Source organism: Nuphar pumila, chromosome 2, assembly GCF_984573655.1.
Source record: "Nuphar pumila chromosome 2, dmNupPumi1.hap1.1, whole genome shotgun sequence".
Taxonomy (NCBI): domain Eukaryota; kingdom Viridiplantae; phylum Streptophyta; class Magnoliopsida; order Nymphaeales; family Nymphaeaceae; genus Nuphar; species Nuphar pumila.
The window spans coordinates 91,685,590-91,700,583 of record NC_143250.1 but is presented as its reverse complement, the minus strand read 5'-3'; the positions used below and the strand labels follow the sequence as shown (position 1 = coordinate 91,700,583).

Genomic DNA, 14,994 nt, shown 5'->3' with positions numbered 1-14,994 from the left:
TGGTGTGGTCAAGGATGAATGGTTAAGGGAGTTGGTTTGATCGTGGGGGTTCGAAATTTGAATTTCTCCCGCCCACTGAGCGTGGGAGACGGACATGAATTGACGTGGTCACGTGAGCCGTTGGATGAAGAGCGGACGGAGGAGTGGGCTGAGACTGAGAAGCGTAAGCGAGCTTTTTCCCGTTGGTTCGTTGTAGTAGAGTCATTGTCACCGGCAGCACCTCCGCCGCAGCCCTGCTCCTCGTCGTCGTCAGTTCACCAATCAGCATGGCAGTAAGAAAGGCGGTCATGCCAACTTTGAGGTCTCCAAATCTGACAGAGTGATCACGTCTGTATGTTTCATGGTGGACCACCCGTCCGCTAGCGTCTCGTCAATCACCGGCTCCCTCGGCCAAACAGCCACTGCCGGAGCTAGCCCTTTTTCTTTCTCTTCTCCCACCACAGGAGCTGGCTAAACAGTCGTCAGATGGAGGTTGCACCCTCACCGGATTTGTCATCACTGGGGGTGGATGGTGATGGTGAGATGTGCTGAGATGGGTTGTGAGGAATGTGTAAAATAAATTTTCTCTTGTCCTCCACCCCCCTCTCCCAATGGAGAATGTTTCCTATCAAAAATTATATTTTTTTTTAGAAAAACTCACTCAGAGAAAAAGTCACTCTTTTGAAAGGGCTGAAATTTTTGTATTAATTTTTTTTTGTTTTGTATCACTTTTCCTAAGTATTTCTTGCTTTCAAACATACCCTTAATGTTGTGTCCATATGAAAACCCATCGGGTTTAAAATAATGACTTCATACCCTAATAGTTTTCAATAAACAGTCTCGATATTTGAAGTCAAACCCTAATGTCTATTTTTCTACTTTTCAATTCTATATGGGCATGATCTCCCTCGAAAGATCTCACAGTGGTCACCATTTGTCTAACACCCCAAATTTTTTGACTTTAAAAATGTAAAATTTTAACCTTTTTTATTTTTTGAAATAGTGCAACAGATATAATTTGCTTATAGAAATGAAATAATTGTATGAGGCTAGACTTTGTTCTTTTTAGAATTTGGTTCATCCCTAACTCACAAAATTGGAAGAAATGATTTTCATTCTATCTTTCTCACATAGTTTGGAATATTAAAATTATAATTTATCAAATAACATCAAAACATCTCATTTAAAATGAGACTCAAAAGTTTGTCCAAGGATCGCCAAGACTATTAGGAAAGGATAGTTCATGGTTTTGCCGCACACCGCACTTTTACACCTATATATCTTCATTCATCACCTACGCCCCATGAAACTGGGTCAAAACTCTTGCGAGTTGATAAATAAATCCATATAATATGCATCATGACAATTAATCAAACATCTATCATAGATATCATAACATGATTCATAAAAATCATATAATTACAGATAATTCATCATGTAAATCTAAACTTTATAGCATAGAATCTCAAGTAAATAAACATCATGGATAACATGAAGAAGCAATAACTATGTTAGTCAGTTAGCTGTGTTAGTAACTTTAGTTTTGATAGGCTTACACTTTCGGGTACACAGAAGTAATTGTCATTGTGCCAGCTAGAGTATATTACGGTGTTCATTATGCAAATTATATATTTGTCGTAGTACCTACTCGCCAGATAAACAAACCTAAGCCTGTGGTCCATAACCGAGAGATCTTCGGTGCAAGGGCAAACCAGATTGCAATCTCCTACTACTGCAGTAGCTGAGGTATACCACTTTTGGGCAACCTTGACCTCCCTAACTCCGAGTAACTGAAGGTCCAAGAATGCCTTTGGTCCTTAATTCAAGTCGGTATGATATGTAATTCAAACTTACATGCAACATCATCACTCGGGGTTATACCATTTCACCCTCTCTAAGGTAAACCATGGTGTGAATGGATTACGTGGGTGATTTCATCTTTATTAGGGTAGTTAGTATTCAATGTTCTTGCTTCATGAGGCAAATAAGCTTAATAGCCCGCATACTTCCCTCAAGACAGTATAGATGTCATGATATGGTTTTGTCCAACCCAATTCACGTGCTCGGGCGCCTTTAACCCATATGAGCATCGCACCGGTGAAGGCAACAACAAAGATCTTTAATGTACGATTTTTTTCATATAAAGTGAGATTTTCTCTTACAATTGTGGGGTCACAACCTATCCAAGCTCACAAGAGAGCATCATTCAGCAATACATTTCAACAATTAATTCATTTTTCAGACAATATTCATGCACACAAGTCCAATGATGTTCATACATGCCTCAATGTGTCATAACATAGCATAGCAAAACATATCATTTAAATGCATATAGATATATCCCTACAACATGCTATGTACGTCATTAATGTGTGAGCATCATAAACAATTCGTGAGGCAACTATTTATGTCAGAAACAAGAACATCATTATCACATGCTTCTATGCATCATATGCTACTTATGTGAGCTTATGCAAATTCTTTGAAACAAGTATAGCATTCATGTTATATGTATATTTTTCTTCTTGTATTTTTCGCATAGCCTTAGAATTTCATAGGCAATTTGCATTTAGCATAAACATGAACAATTATTGTCATAAGGCACTCAACACTAGCATAGACATTCCTTATGCATTTTTGACACATTGCATTTGTCTTAAGCATAAGCATATTTATTTCATATACAATATCAAATTGCATTTATTACAAGCATAAGCATAGGTAACATGATTTTTCCATGTGCAATATCATATTGCAATTATCATAAATAATAGCATAGACAAACATATTGATTTCATATGCAATGTCATATTGCATTGATTATAAATGTATGCATAGGCAAAATATGTTGATTCCATGTTCAATGTCATATTGCATTGATCATAAATGTATGCATAGGAAAAACATGTTGATTCCATTTGCAATGTCATATTGCATGGGTCAAACACATGCAAAGACAAATATAATTATTCCGTGTGCAATGTCATATTGCATTTATCATGAACACATGCATAGGCAAACATGTTGATCATGTGCAATGTCATATTGCATTGATCATAACCATACGCAAAAATATAATAATTGTTATAAGACATTCAAATTGTCATTTTCGAACACTCATGTGTATGAGCATTTAGTACCCTAGCCCACTAAGCACTCACATGATAATATTCCAACATTTCACGTGTGGAAATTTAAACCTATGCATAATTTTTTCAAGTATGTGTGTAAGCGTATTTTGGCTAAGTCGTTTGCTTAGGTAGCATATTTAATAATTAGACAAACGGGCATGTATTTGTAGCTATAGGAATTCATCTTACCTGTTGTAACAAAAATTAATTTAAAATGATTTAAATCTTCTTCTTCTCTCTTTTTTTTCATTGTTTTCTTTCTTCTTCTTCTTTTCTTTGTTGTCATTATGATTGACGGCTGGTCTGCCCAACCAGCTTAGACTAGGTCTGGGTCATACTAGTTGATAAGGCCTAGGTTCAGACCTTGGTTGGACCAAGCCACTCGATACAGTCGGTCTGAACCAGCCCAGCACAGACCACCCGAACCGATCAGCTTAGTTCAAGGTTGGTCTGGGCCGACCCACCTGAACCAGGTATGAGGCATGGTCCAGACCTGGTTTGGACCGTGACTGGGTCTGTCCAGCCAATGAGCACATTTTTTTTTTGTTCTTTCTTTTAATAAGGCATGTAAAGTTGTGGTATTTGAAACTTGAGAATAAATCAGTGTCTCAAGCTTTCAAAGAATTAAGTCTCAAGGATTAAGAAGAATTGAAAGACTATATGTATATGTATATGTATATGTATATATATATATATATATATATATATATATATATATATATATATATATATATATATATATATAATTTTTCCTTTTAGAATAAAACTTCTTTTCTACCACGTACTTCCGTGTGAGACCATTTTTTTTTCTTTGCGTGCTTTTTCATTTCTTTATTCCTCAAAATTTAAATATTACATATGAAATACCTTTGGGACCACGGATGCTTTTGCAAAATTGCCAACACTTGAGGTTTTTATGTTTTCTATCCACAAGACATTTTGAACTATATGAACTAGACATAAGGATCCTTTTTTTCTTGTAACTTGTGAAATACATATCTTAAATGTGAAATTTATCATGTTCACACGAGTTTTTCTAAAATATTACATACATGGAAAAATTGTATATTCACTTTGTAAAAATTTCATAAAAAATGAGAAATCTTATTTTCAAATATGAATGTGTCAGAGGAAGAAAATATAATTCATGAAATACACATTTATTACTTCAAAAATGATAAATAACTCAACCATGAAATTGCTAATCACTTAACTTAATTGAAGTATGGTATAAAGTGATGAAATACCGTTAGAGTTGGTGAACATCATTTTTTACCATGGATTTTTGTCAAATTTGTATGTGAGTCAAGAGAGTGTACACATATATGCAAAAATCATTGTTCAAACCATAAAAATTTCTTCTCCATGCCCACATGCATTATGAAATGCATGTTTGTACGGTTGGAAAGAAAGAGAGAAGAGAAGAGTTTGAACAATAAAAAATGCATAAAATAAAGATTAATTTACCTCTTTTGTTTTTGCAAAGAGGTTTGAATCGATTTACACCTTGTTCTTCAACCACAAAGTGGTATATAATAGAGTTCCTGAAGGGCACCCTACACTACACTCAAGTTGAAGAAGAGAGAGAGACACCAAAATCATGGATGAGGGAGAGAGAAAAGACTCTTTAATGCATATCTTCTACTTTTTGAGTGGTATTTAGAGACAAAAATTCATGAGTAGATGAGATGTGTGGTTTAGATTACATGTAAGATGATGGATGGTTGAGATTGGTCTAACCCTTTTTTCATTTTTTTTTTCAAATATGACCCTTGACTTTCATTAGTCATGTGAAGACTTTCACCAATTTTGTAATCTACAAGAATGTTATGGTTTCTGGCCTTTTCCATGAAGATTTTTCTTAATTTAAATTCATAGTTTAGAGAATAATTAAATTATAATTATTCACTTAAGGTTAATTAAACATAGTTTCTAATTAATTGTGATTAATTAATAATTAAACACTACTTTAATTATTTTGGATAATTAATACTTTAATTTCTAATTCTAAAAATATGAGTAATCTTAATTTGCTAAGATAAAAATTAAATCAATATTTTCACAACTTAATTTTTTTACATTAAAATTTCTTTTTTTTTATTAAGATCTCAAAAATTTTGTGGGTATTACAATAAATTCAAACATGCACTCTAGGGCCTCTTTATTGATAAAAGTTTGTCGTAACTAGGGGTGGGCATCAGGCTGGCCCGAGCCCGTTTAGAGCTCGGGCCGTCGGGCTTTAAGTGCAACTTGGCCTGGAGATGTTCCGACCCATTTACTAACGGGTCGGGCTTTGGCCCAATTCTTAACGGGGTCGAGTTTGAAGAGCAGCCCATAGCCTAACCCACTGGTATAGTGGGCCCAGCCCAAACCCAACTAATTAGTGCAACTAATTAGGTAAATAATAAATAATTAATAAGTTCCAATGAATCCAACTAATTATCATTCTAGTTTTCATAAAATTAGTGCAACTAATCACATAAATAATAATAGTTACCAAGTTACTATGCAAATGATTATTTTTTAAAATTTTATATTATTAAAATTTAATAAATATTTTTTTATTTAAGTTTAAGCTCTTGATACATTCTCTCTAATGCTGTCTATTTTTAATCTTTGATTGTAACTTTTCATTTTGAGTGCTTGAAATTGTTCTTCAATTATTCATTTTCTCTCACTTTTACAAAATCCATGGTCCTTTTGGAGATAGTGTTGTACTTAGGTGCAACAAGGAATTGTATATCTGAATTTTTAGATGTTGAAACTAGATTTTTCTTTAAGTTGCTCCTGATACATTTTCTCTAATGCTGTTTATTTTTAATCTTTGATTGTAAGTTTTCATTTTCAGTGCTTGAAATCGGTCCTCTTCAATTATTCATTTGCTCTCACTTTTACAAAATCCATGGTCCTTTTGGAGATAGTGTTGTACTTAGGTGCAGCAGGGAATTGTATATCTGAATTTTTAGATGCTGAAACTAGGATTCCTCAGTGCTAAATATTTAGCAACCACAAGGAAATTCTAGAAGTGCCTATAAGTTCAATTTTTAAACTTGCAGTCTATAACAAGGAGAAGCTAGTAAAGTTCCAAAGGGAAAAAAAAAATCCTTGTGAACAACCAAAAAAATCATGACATTGTCATAACAAAACCAGACACACATCACTCCTGGTGATAAATAAATTTCTGACAAACTACTGTGTTAACAATGACTATCAAACATAAAACAAAAAAACCACATTAACATCATACAACTGTGATAAACATTACAAAAGAAAGTAACAAAATTATTACAAGTGGCAATGTTAATGCCTACATGCATGGATGCTGAATACAAATCCAATTGTGTTCAGACAATCAAATAATTCACATACTAACAAACTATTTCTTACAAAAAACAAACCAATTATCAATAGATCAAATATTGAAATACTCTAAATAGATTGAAAAAAATAAGGTACCTCATAGCGGTCCATGGTGACATACATTCAGCCCCCACCAAATGCAATCTGTGCATCAATTACACCTTTCTCTGATAATTTTAGCAAGTTCATTCTCAACAGTTTCTATGAAACAAACACTTGTCCCATGCAACACGTCACGACCATCAGTGAGAATGTGGACATGGATTCTTTTAGCACCATGCTCACTAGCTAGTACCTTTCAGGAATGTTTGTAACAATACCATACCAACGACATGCATCCTTCAAATTCAAGCGTTAACAAATGACGCACCAAGCAAACAGTCTAAACTTGGAAAATGATATATCTTAGGTTTAGAGGTAGGGATGGTAATAAACAAACCTAGCAGCTTGGGACTCCGGCTCGATTCAACTCATCGTGAATTCGTTTGTGATCGGTTCTTATAGCAGATGAGCTGAGCCATGAGCAGTTCATTTAGCTTAAATGAGTCGAGCCCGAATCCAAGGTGTTTGGTTCGGATTGGAAGAGTTTGAATAGAAAGAATATATCTATTATATATGCGTACTATATATATATATATATTTTAAGTGTATTATATAAATAAAATGCATAAAATATAAATACAAAAAGAAATATACATAAAATATATATGAACTATTAAGTGTAATATATAAAAAAATGCATAAAATGTATATATAAAGAGAAATATACATAAAAATATGAACTATTAAGTGTAATATATAATATATAAATTTCATGTAGGGATAACATAAAATGTGTTTAATTACACGAGCCAGCTCATGTTCTGATCGACTAAACATGAACACGAGCCGATCCCAAACATGCCATGTTCGGTTCGTTCAGACCACCCTGCTTAGAGGTCAAAATGTCAAAAGCCATAGGAGTTTATCCAAATCCTTATAACTGGAATGGATTGACTGATGGCTCAAAAGTTCAACATGCAGCTTAAGAGGTGCCCATAGGCCATCGTGCCTCATACGGTTAACTACTTTGTGCCTGTCTGAGTCAATGAGGATGCAGTTGGTTTTACCTTATGCTTGGCCCAGCCTTACCAGTCAAGGGTTGATTACAATGAGCATGCGACTAGCTAGGATAACTCCCGAGCCTACATAAGACCCATGTTTGCCGGCAATCATCCATGGATGCTAACCAGTCGCACATGGCTGAAGCCTCGTGATAACATGAGTGTACTTTGGCTTGTAAATCTCTAAGTACGACATTTATTGGCGTCCCCGTCAAAGATGTATTAGGATAAAGAAACTAAATTTTATAAAGACTATCCGCTTGGGGATGTAGCTCAGATGGTAGAGCGCTCGCTTAGCATGCGAGAGGTACGGGGATCGATACCCCGCATCTCCAAGTCTACTTAATTAATTTTTGCTTTTTTAACTGTCCTACACCATCCGAATGATCAGCGAGCCGTTGGGGAGCTGTAGCTAGCGGATATATTATATATATGATTTTGTCTACTTAATTAAACATCAGAATTGTGTTATCTCAAGAGACCGTTCAGGGATTGTTTAATAACTCCCTCTCTCGCCCCGACCTCAACTCCCATCTTGCCTCTCTCCCAAATGGGAAGTCCTCTCTCTAGCTCACACTAGAAGGAGCTGGAAGGATCATAAAAGCTTATTTTCTATAAAAGGATAAAAAAAATAAGAAAGAGAGAAAAAAAGAGAAAGAGAGAGGAAAAAAGAGAAAAAGAGAGAAGGAAAGGAGGAGAGAGAAGGAGAAAGAAGAAGAGGAGATCCTCTTCCTCTCCAACCATCCCATGTTTTATCCATCTCCCTTTTCGAACGTCAAAAGGTATGGGTTTGTTCTTTTGATTCAAATAGGAAAAAAGAGTCTAAATCTGGTTCAGGCGATATTTTTGAACGAAACCATGAACCTGGTTCATTTTTCCATGCTCGAATTAGGGAAAAAATAATATATGTGCATGGTATGGATGTATATTTTCAGATTTAGGATTTTGTTTCGTCTAAATGTGCCTTATTTACCATTTGCACACTTAAAGAACATAGCAAATTGTCATTTGTATATTAGAATGATCAGTGATTACCATTTTTTTTCTGTTGGCCAGCTATTGTGTGATAGCAAATTTTTTTCCTTCTGCTTTATCAAATGTTAATATTTATCCAGGTGTTGTTATCATCGATATTGATTTCCAGCATTTCTCCCCTGAAAATTTTCTGTAAGAGCTTGTGATCTTATTTATTTGGGACCTCTGTGTGCTGCATAGGTTTGCTTTCTCTTTGTTGTGTTTATGAATTTTTCTGCCTTCACTCTCTAGGCCACAACCTTCTGTTTGAGTGGGTATTTTGGCATTTTTATCGAATTATTGGTTGTCCATAAGATCTGTTTTTAAAATTATGATGTTTGTAATTTATGATATATTTTTTCATTGAAATGGTTTGGACTAGATTCAACATCAATCAACACCGACTTTTATAAAAAACACCCAATTCACCAGATTTAAGGCGAAAAAGGAAAAGCCTGTGTCATGCATGAATGAACTTCAAGAAATATACCTCATACCACATCCCTGCATAAGACAAAGATGCTGCCGCTAAAAAATGGCTGCTGGGAAAATTTTGTTTTCTTTTTCTATTTTGGCAACTTCTGAGGTGATGAATACGTCCTGATATTAGTGTAACTGAGACCACCTCTGCTGGGATCATATACTACAGTGAAGATCAAATGATTGAGATACTAGAATACTCAGGTCTTAGGGGTATTGTTTCTTTTTTTTAGTGCAGATACCATATAATGTATGAGCATGAGAATGAAATTAAATTTGAACTGTGAAATGAGGAATACCATGCTTTTATACATATTAAGAATTCAAAAAGATTAAAAGGCAAAAATTTCTATAGAAAATGAATATCTACAAATGCATGGGACACAGCACATATATTAACATGTAAAATAGGCAAGAAATAAAATGTAAACATAGCTACATGATCATTAATGAAATGCGGGAGAATACCTTCCTAAATTATATACAAGAATAGAAAATTATGTAAGTAATGATACACTCATTTTCTTCTTTTTGATCTAATATTTATGCTAGTGATGATTGTGGCAAATTTCTGTAAGATGAGAATTTTGTCATTTTTCAAGCATCACAATTTTATCATGATGTTTTTAATATTTCAATTTAAAAGGTTTTTCTTTTTTTTAATGGATAAGCTACACCAAGCTTCTTACACGATTTAAAATCCAGGTGACAATAGTCCTTTCTCTGTGTCTTATTTGTTGATATTTTTTGTACTGTAATTGAAGTTCGAAAACATGAATAAATGAATACAGTCCTCTTGAATTTGATATGCATACATTCACACAGTTTCACTTGCACATGTGCACTGCACACTTATTCTTCAGTAATAAGGTGAACACAGTTATATGTTTTTGTAGGTTCAATATGAACAAGGGTGGTAGCGGAGTTGGTCTTGGAGGTGTCGGTAGTGGTGCGCTTGCTGCAGGCCCTACTACAGCAGCAGCTCAGAAGCAAAAGAATTTGTTGCAGCGTTTGGAGGCTGACATTGCTAATATTGTTGACAATTTCAGTGTCTTGGTAAATGTGGCACTGGTAATTCACTTTTTTCTTTCTTGTGTAAATAGATTAAATTGACACTGCTTATTGTTTGCATCTATAAAATTTTCTCTTGCTAAATGTTCTGTTGGTTGTCTGTAATATTTTCTCTTTGTATGTATTACTTGATAAATTGACTTCTATATTTTGATTTTTGACCATGACATAAGCCAACCAAGATACAGATGAATCATTGTGGGGAAGAATGAGGCTGGGGAGTAGTTCTTGTCCCATGGCAAGGCTGAAACAAGGACTTCATTTTGTCTGTCTAGGATCCCAACACCATAGTTAAATGCTAGTGTCTTGTTGCTTAGTCCGTAGGGAGTTGCCTGGCCTAGTCCCTGTCAAGGATAGATAATAGGCTGTTGCTACTCAAACCAGGCGAGGGCCAAGTTCAGCTAGGAGATGTGTTTCCTTGCTCACCTAAAGCCTGACACTACAGAATGAGTCTGAAATATGGATGGTTCTCTCTCTCTCTCTCTCTCTCTCTCTCTCTCTCTGCATAGTTTGTGAGAAACTCCCTCAAAAAAGAAATGTTCCCCATTGAGACATAATAACAAATGAATGCAGTGCCTCTTGTACTCATTTAATGCAATCAACATTGCTAATCAATTTCCCTCACAATGCTCCCAGTATTTTAGGCCATGGGGACATGTAAAAAGATGAGAGAGAGAGAGAGCGCACATTCATTTGCACAGGAAGTATATGATTGTGGCTTTAACAAACAGAAAACACTGTCCTTGTTTCAGTGTATTAATTTCAAAAGACTAGAAATGTTCTAAAAGAAATTGAGTTTTATGGAACAAATGTCAGTGTTCCAAAGTTTGTTGATATGATTGCATATTATGATAGAAAATCTATGGTTGGTTGACTCCATGTCGTTAGGACAAGGGAAAATCTATTGTTGGTTGACTCGATGTAGTTGGGACAAGGCTTGATTACGACAATGACATTTTTTTCTGGGGGTACTGATTATTAATCATACAATGTTGAAAAAAAAAATATTGTACTGATTGCCTCATATCTGCTCCTCGTTTTGGTCAAGTGGCATCCCCTTGGCTTTAGCCATTGCAATGTCCAAACAACTTCTGAATATCTTGTGTGTCTTTCAAAAGGGAGTAGTTTTACCTTGGAGATTTAGAGTCTTGGCATTGATATTACTTCGGGTTCTTGTTATAGTCTTGTTGAAAGTGAAGTCTATCTTCCTGTAGGTCAATGACCCACCCTACAGGAACTCACAGGAAGCATTCCAGATGGAGGTCCGCGCAGCTAGAGTGGTAATACCAGAATGCATTTTTTTATCAGATTAATTCAATCTTTGTACTTGTTTTGGCCTAGTTCTATCGGTCTGCTATATTTAATTATTTCTGCTAGTTTTGGTCTAGTTTATTGAGTCTACTGTATTTTTCTATAGGGTTCACTTAGATGACACTGCTTTCGGCTTATCTGTATATGTTGCATTAGTTTTTATGCGTTTGATCCGTTTGCTGCAAGCAGGTTCAAGCAGCCGACTCACTACTAAAATTAATTTCAGAACTGAAGCAGACAGCGATCTTCTCAGGCTTTGCATCTCTGAGTGACCATGTCAAGCAACGCAAGCATGAACTTGGCCAACAATCAGAAAGAACAGAGCGTTTACTGGCAACATTTAGTGAGCAAGTAACTGCGAGTTTGAAAGAAATCGAATCTCATTATTATTCCTCTGTTGTAAAGACCGATCAACCACAAGTATGAACACTGGGTTCCTGTAAACGCATATGATGGCTTTGTCTTGATGGTGTTATTATCATCACGTTCATCTTCTGCTTCGTCTTCATCTTTTCTGAATAAGAAAGTTAAAAGGTCGCGATTGCTGAATGGTTGGCAGAAGATTCTCTCAAGGCTGATGATGGAACTGTTTGTTGCATTGCTTTTGCAGCTGTTGGAAGTTTGCAATGTTGTTGGGAACAAATAATTTTTCAGCTCCACATATATTGATTTTTTGACTAATTTACTATGATGATTTTTGTGCGTTTGCAATCGGGTCTGAGTCGAGCCAGGATCAGGTGAAGAGTGCTGCTGCACCTGATGCCCTCCATCTTTGGCTGAGAGTATGTCAGTTGTGGGGCCCAAAAGTAGATGGAGGGCAGCCAGGTGCAGCGGCACACTCAAAGTGTGCCATGTGATGGCACCTGATCCTCGCTCGTCTGAGTTCGGTGCTTTTGAATTTGTCTGGCTTTCACGTGTACAAAATATTTTACAAAGCTAGAACGACAGCAAAAAAATAAATTCCCTTGGACAGGTTCAACCGGGACCAGTAGCTTTATTTGACCAGTTATGTGTGATCCAGTTGGTTTTGGGCATATGAGTTCCAACTTATGTATGAACCAGAACATTTCACCACGACTTAGCCCTTTCAAGACGTTTGAGATGTTGCAAACCTTGCTTCAAGATACTTGGATATAAGATTGATAATAATTGAGACTCCAAGGGGTTGCCCACGTTGTCTGGGGCATGTGGATAAGAAGGTATCCTCCTATCTCGAGTTCGAACTCCTTGCGGTAGCGGTAAGTGAAGCAGGAGGCTCCCTAGGGTTGAAGGAGACGACGCCATGGTTTCATGCCGATCCTGAAGCTGGGTGAACTACCCAGTGGGCAGATGGGACCTCAAGGGTTTTTTCTTTTTTTACCAACCATAGGCCAGAAAATGTATGGTGGGTGATGGGATAGTTTTTCCTTGGCCTGAAAAAGAAGAAGAAGAATAAGAGGTTGCGTCGTGGCACAGCACCTGTGTGCGTCGGATTCCAAATCCTACTCTGAACGGGCCGACTGATGCTTCAAGAGTTCACCATGCACCTCCCCTTCGTCTCCCATGCATGGAGCTGGTTAAGAGGTGCCATATATAGGCGCCATACCTCCAACCGTTGACTATACATAGGTCTGTCTGAGTCAATGAGGACATAGTTGGTCTCAGGTTATGCTTGATCCAGCCCAACCAGTCAAGTCAAGGGTTGAGTACCGCGAACATGCGACTAGGATAACTCATCCACGTGTTGTGATGCCCGTGAAATAACCAACTTATCAAAATAATTGATTCTTATTTAATCTTCAAGTTCGGGGATGTAGCTCAGATGGTAGAGCGCTCGCTTAGCATGCGAGAGGTACGGGGATCGATACCCCGCATCTCCATCTTTAGTTTTTTGTATTATCCTTTTTTTTTTCCTCTAAGGCCTTTTCAACATCACCATCCGAATGAGAAGCGAGCCATCGGAGCACTGTAGCCTATAGGCCTAGACGATATTTTTTGAGGACCTGGTCATCAGCAAGTGATCACGTTACACGTAGTCTCTGAGTTTTCTTTTAAAGTTCAAATAAAGTTGACGAACAACATTGGGTTTTCTTCGTTACCTGAATCATGGGACTTTTGTTTGCACGATGAACGGTGGTGATGAAGGAACGTATTTGACCATCTCAGACCACCAACAATTGATGATTTGGCAGATCAGTCGCAAAAAAAAAAAGAGATGTCATTTTTCTTCAAATCCATTGGCCATCCATCCAATCATTTCGATCTAAAATATCGACCTATTTAGAAAAACATGCGCAGCGATTTTACATTTACATGGGCTCCGGTCCGGATCTATCCATTCCGTGGACACTAAAACGGGGAACAATTTCGAGGATCCTGATTTACCATTGGTTCAATCAAAGATTTGTTCCCTTCGTTAGCATGAATGGATGCATGTACGCAATTCGTGCATAAAGATCTTTGTTTTTTTTCTTTCTTTCTTTCTTTTTTTTAAAATTATCGATGCAACACCAGAGATCAGAGAGAATTATACGAGGGAAGATTGGCTTGATCATTCTCCTCCCCTTGCCTTGATTAGTCTTTTAACTTCATGAATCACGATTCTCTGTCTCCTCCTCTACTAAAGTTACGATTGCTTTGTGGAAACCGCAAAGAGAAACATCTTTTCAGTTTTCCTTTCAACTTACGAAACACAATAAAGTGAAATTCTAAATAAGTGATCCCCGAAAGCATTTTTTATTGGCTCCCAACTTGGATTATACATTGTTTCTATGTAGCTTGCCAATGAATAATACCAGTGGCCTCACTCAACATCCTTCACTTGTGCTTGACGAAAACGATTCGTGGCACAGGGACACATCTTTAGGTACACATAAACTACAGCAATAAATAAATACATAAATGGATGGAACGTAGGAAAAAAAACTTGATCAAATGGACTTTGACACATGCGGTCAGAGTAGTGGATATATCGAGGAGTGCATTTTCCATTAGAACGGCCAAGTTCATTCATAGGCCATGGATTGGTGGCTCATGAGACTGTGATGCAGACCTGAAAATCTTGTAAAACCGCATCCATTTTGTTTGTCAGCCCTTTGATAGGGGTGGGTTGCTTGATTATTAAGTAAAATCGGCACCATGAAAGAAAGATGTGGATGGTCAATCTCACCAATGTAATCCCATCGTTAGCACCATGATCTTTTAGCACTACACACACACACACGGTCCTATCATTCACATAGCCTTGAGAATTGACCTTTGGTCTATTGTTCCGGTGATCCGTACGAATACGAATAAAAATGGAATGCTGTATTTGTTTTAGATGGACAATTTCGCTTCCCTTTTTTTTTTTCTTTTCTTTTTTGCCTTTTTTCCAACATCCGTTTCTGTTGCTGGCCAATACGCCAACCTTCCAACTCTTCCAACCATAACTGGTATCGTTCGTTTGTCGGTCGGTAATATAAAAAATCAAATCAATTTCTAATGGTAGATGGTGGATCAACAAAATTTCTCACAAGTTAATTTTGTAAAGTAGCAGCAATTTGAACGATCTAATCATCCATGAA

The 14,994-nt window shown here is 36.6% G+C and overlaps 1 protein-coding gene and 2 non-coding genes across 3 annotated transcripts; all 3 read left to right on the top strand.

The window, feature by feature from the left end:
- The first annotated feature begins 18 nt into the window (after nt 1-18).
- LOC149846090 (mediator of RNA polymerase II transcription subunit 22a-like) lies at nt 19-11,998 on the top strand. The gene is made up of 4 exons (XM_089990452.1): nt 19-272; nt 9,964-10,138; nt 11,353-11,418; nt 11,639-11,998. Exons 1-4 carry the CDS (start codon nt 19-21, stop codon nt 11,873-11,875), a joined length of 732 nt encoding a protein of 243 aa, XP_089846578.1. The 3' UTR covers nt 11,876-11,998.
- On the top strand, nt 7,836-7,908 carry TRNAA-AGC (transfer RNA alanine (anticodon AGC)). Its single transcript has one exon. It is a non-coding gene; the product is annotated as a tRNA-Ala (tRNA).
- Nucleotides 11,999-13,235: 1,237 nt separating the features above from the next.
- On the top strand, nt 13,236-13,308 carry TRNAA-AGC (transfer RNA alanine (anticodon AGC)). Its single transcript has one exon. It is a non-coding gene; the product is annotated as a tRNA-Ala (tRNA).
- The last annotated feature ends 1,686 nt before the right edge of the window (nt 13,309-14,994 follow it).

Coding starts and splice junctions, on each gene's coding strand:
- LOC149846090 (XM_089990452.1), top strand. CDS start 19: ATGGTTAAGGGAGTTGGTTTGATCGTGGGGGTTCGAAATTTGAATTTC. Junction 273..9,963: donor GTTCACCAATCAGCATGGCA/GTAAGAAAGGCG, acceptor ATGTTTTTGTAG/GTTCAATATGAACAAGGGTG. Junction 10,139..11,352: donor TCTTGGTAAATGTGGCACTG/GTAATTCACTTT, acceptor ATCTTCCTGTAG/GTCAATGACCCACCCTACAG.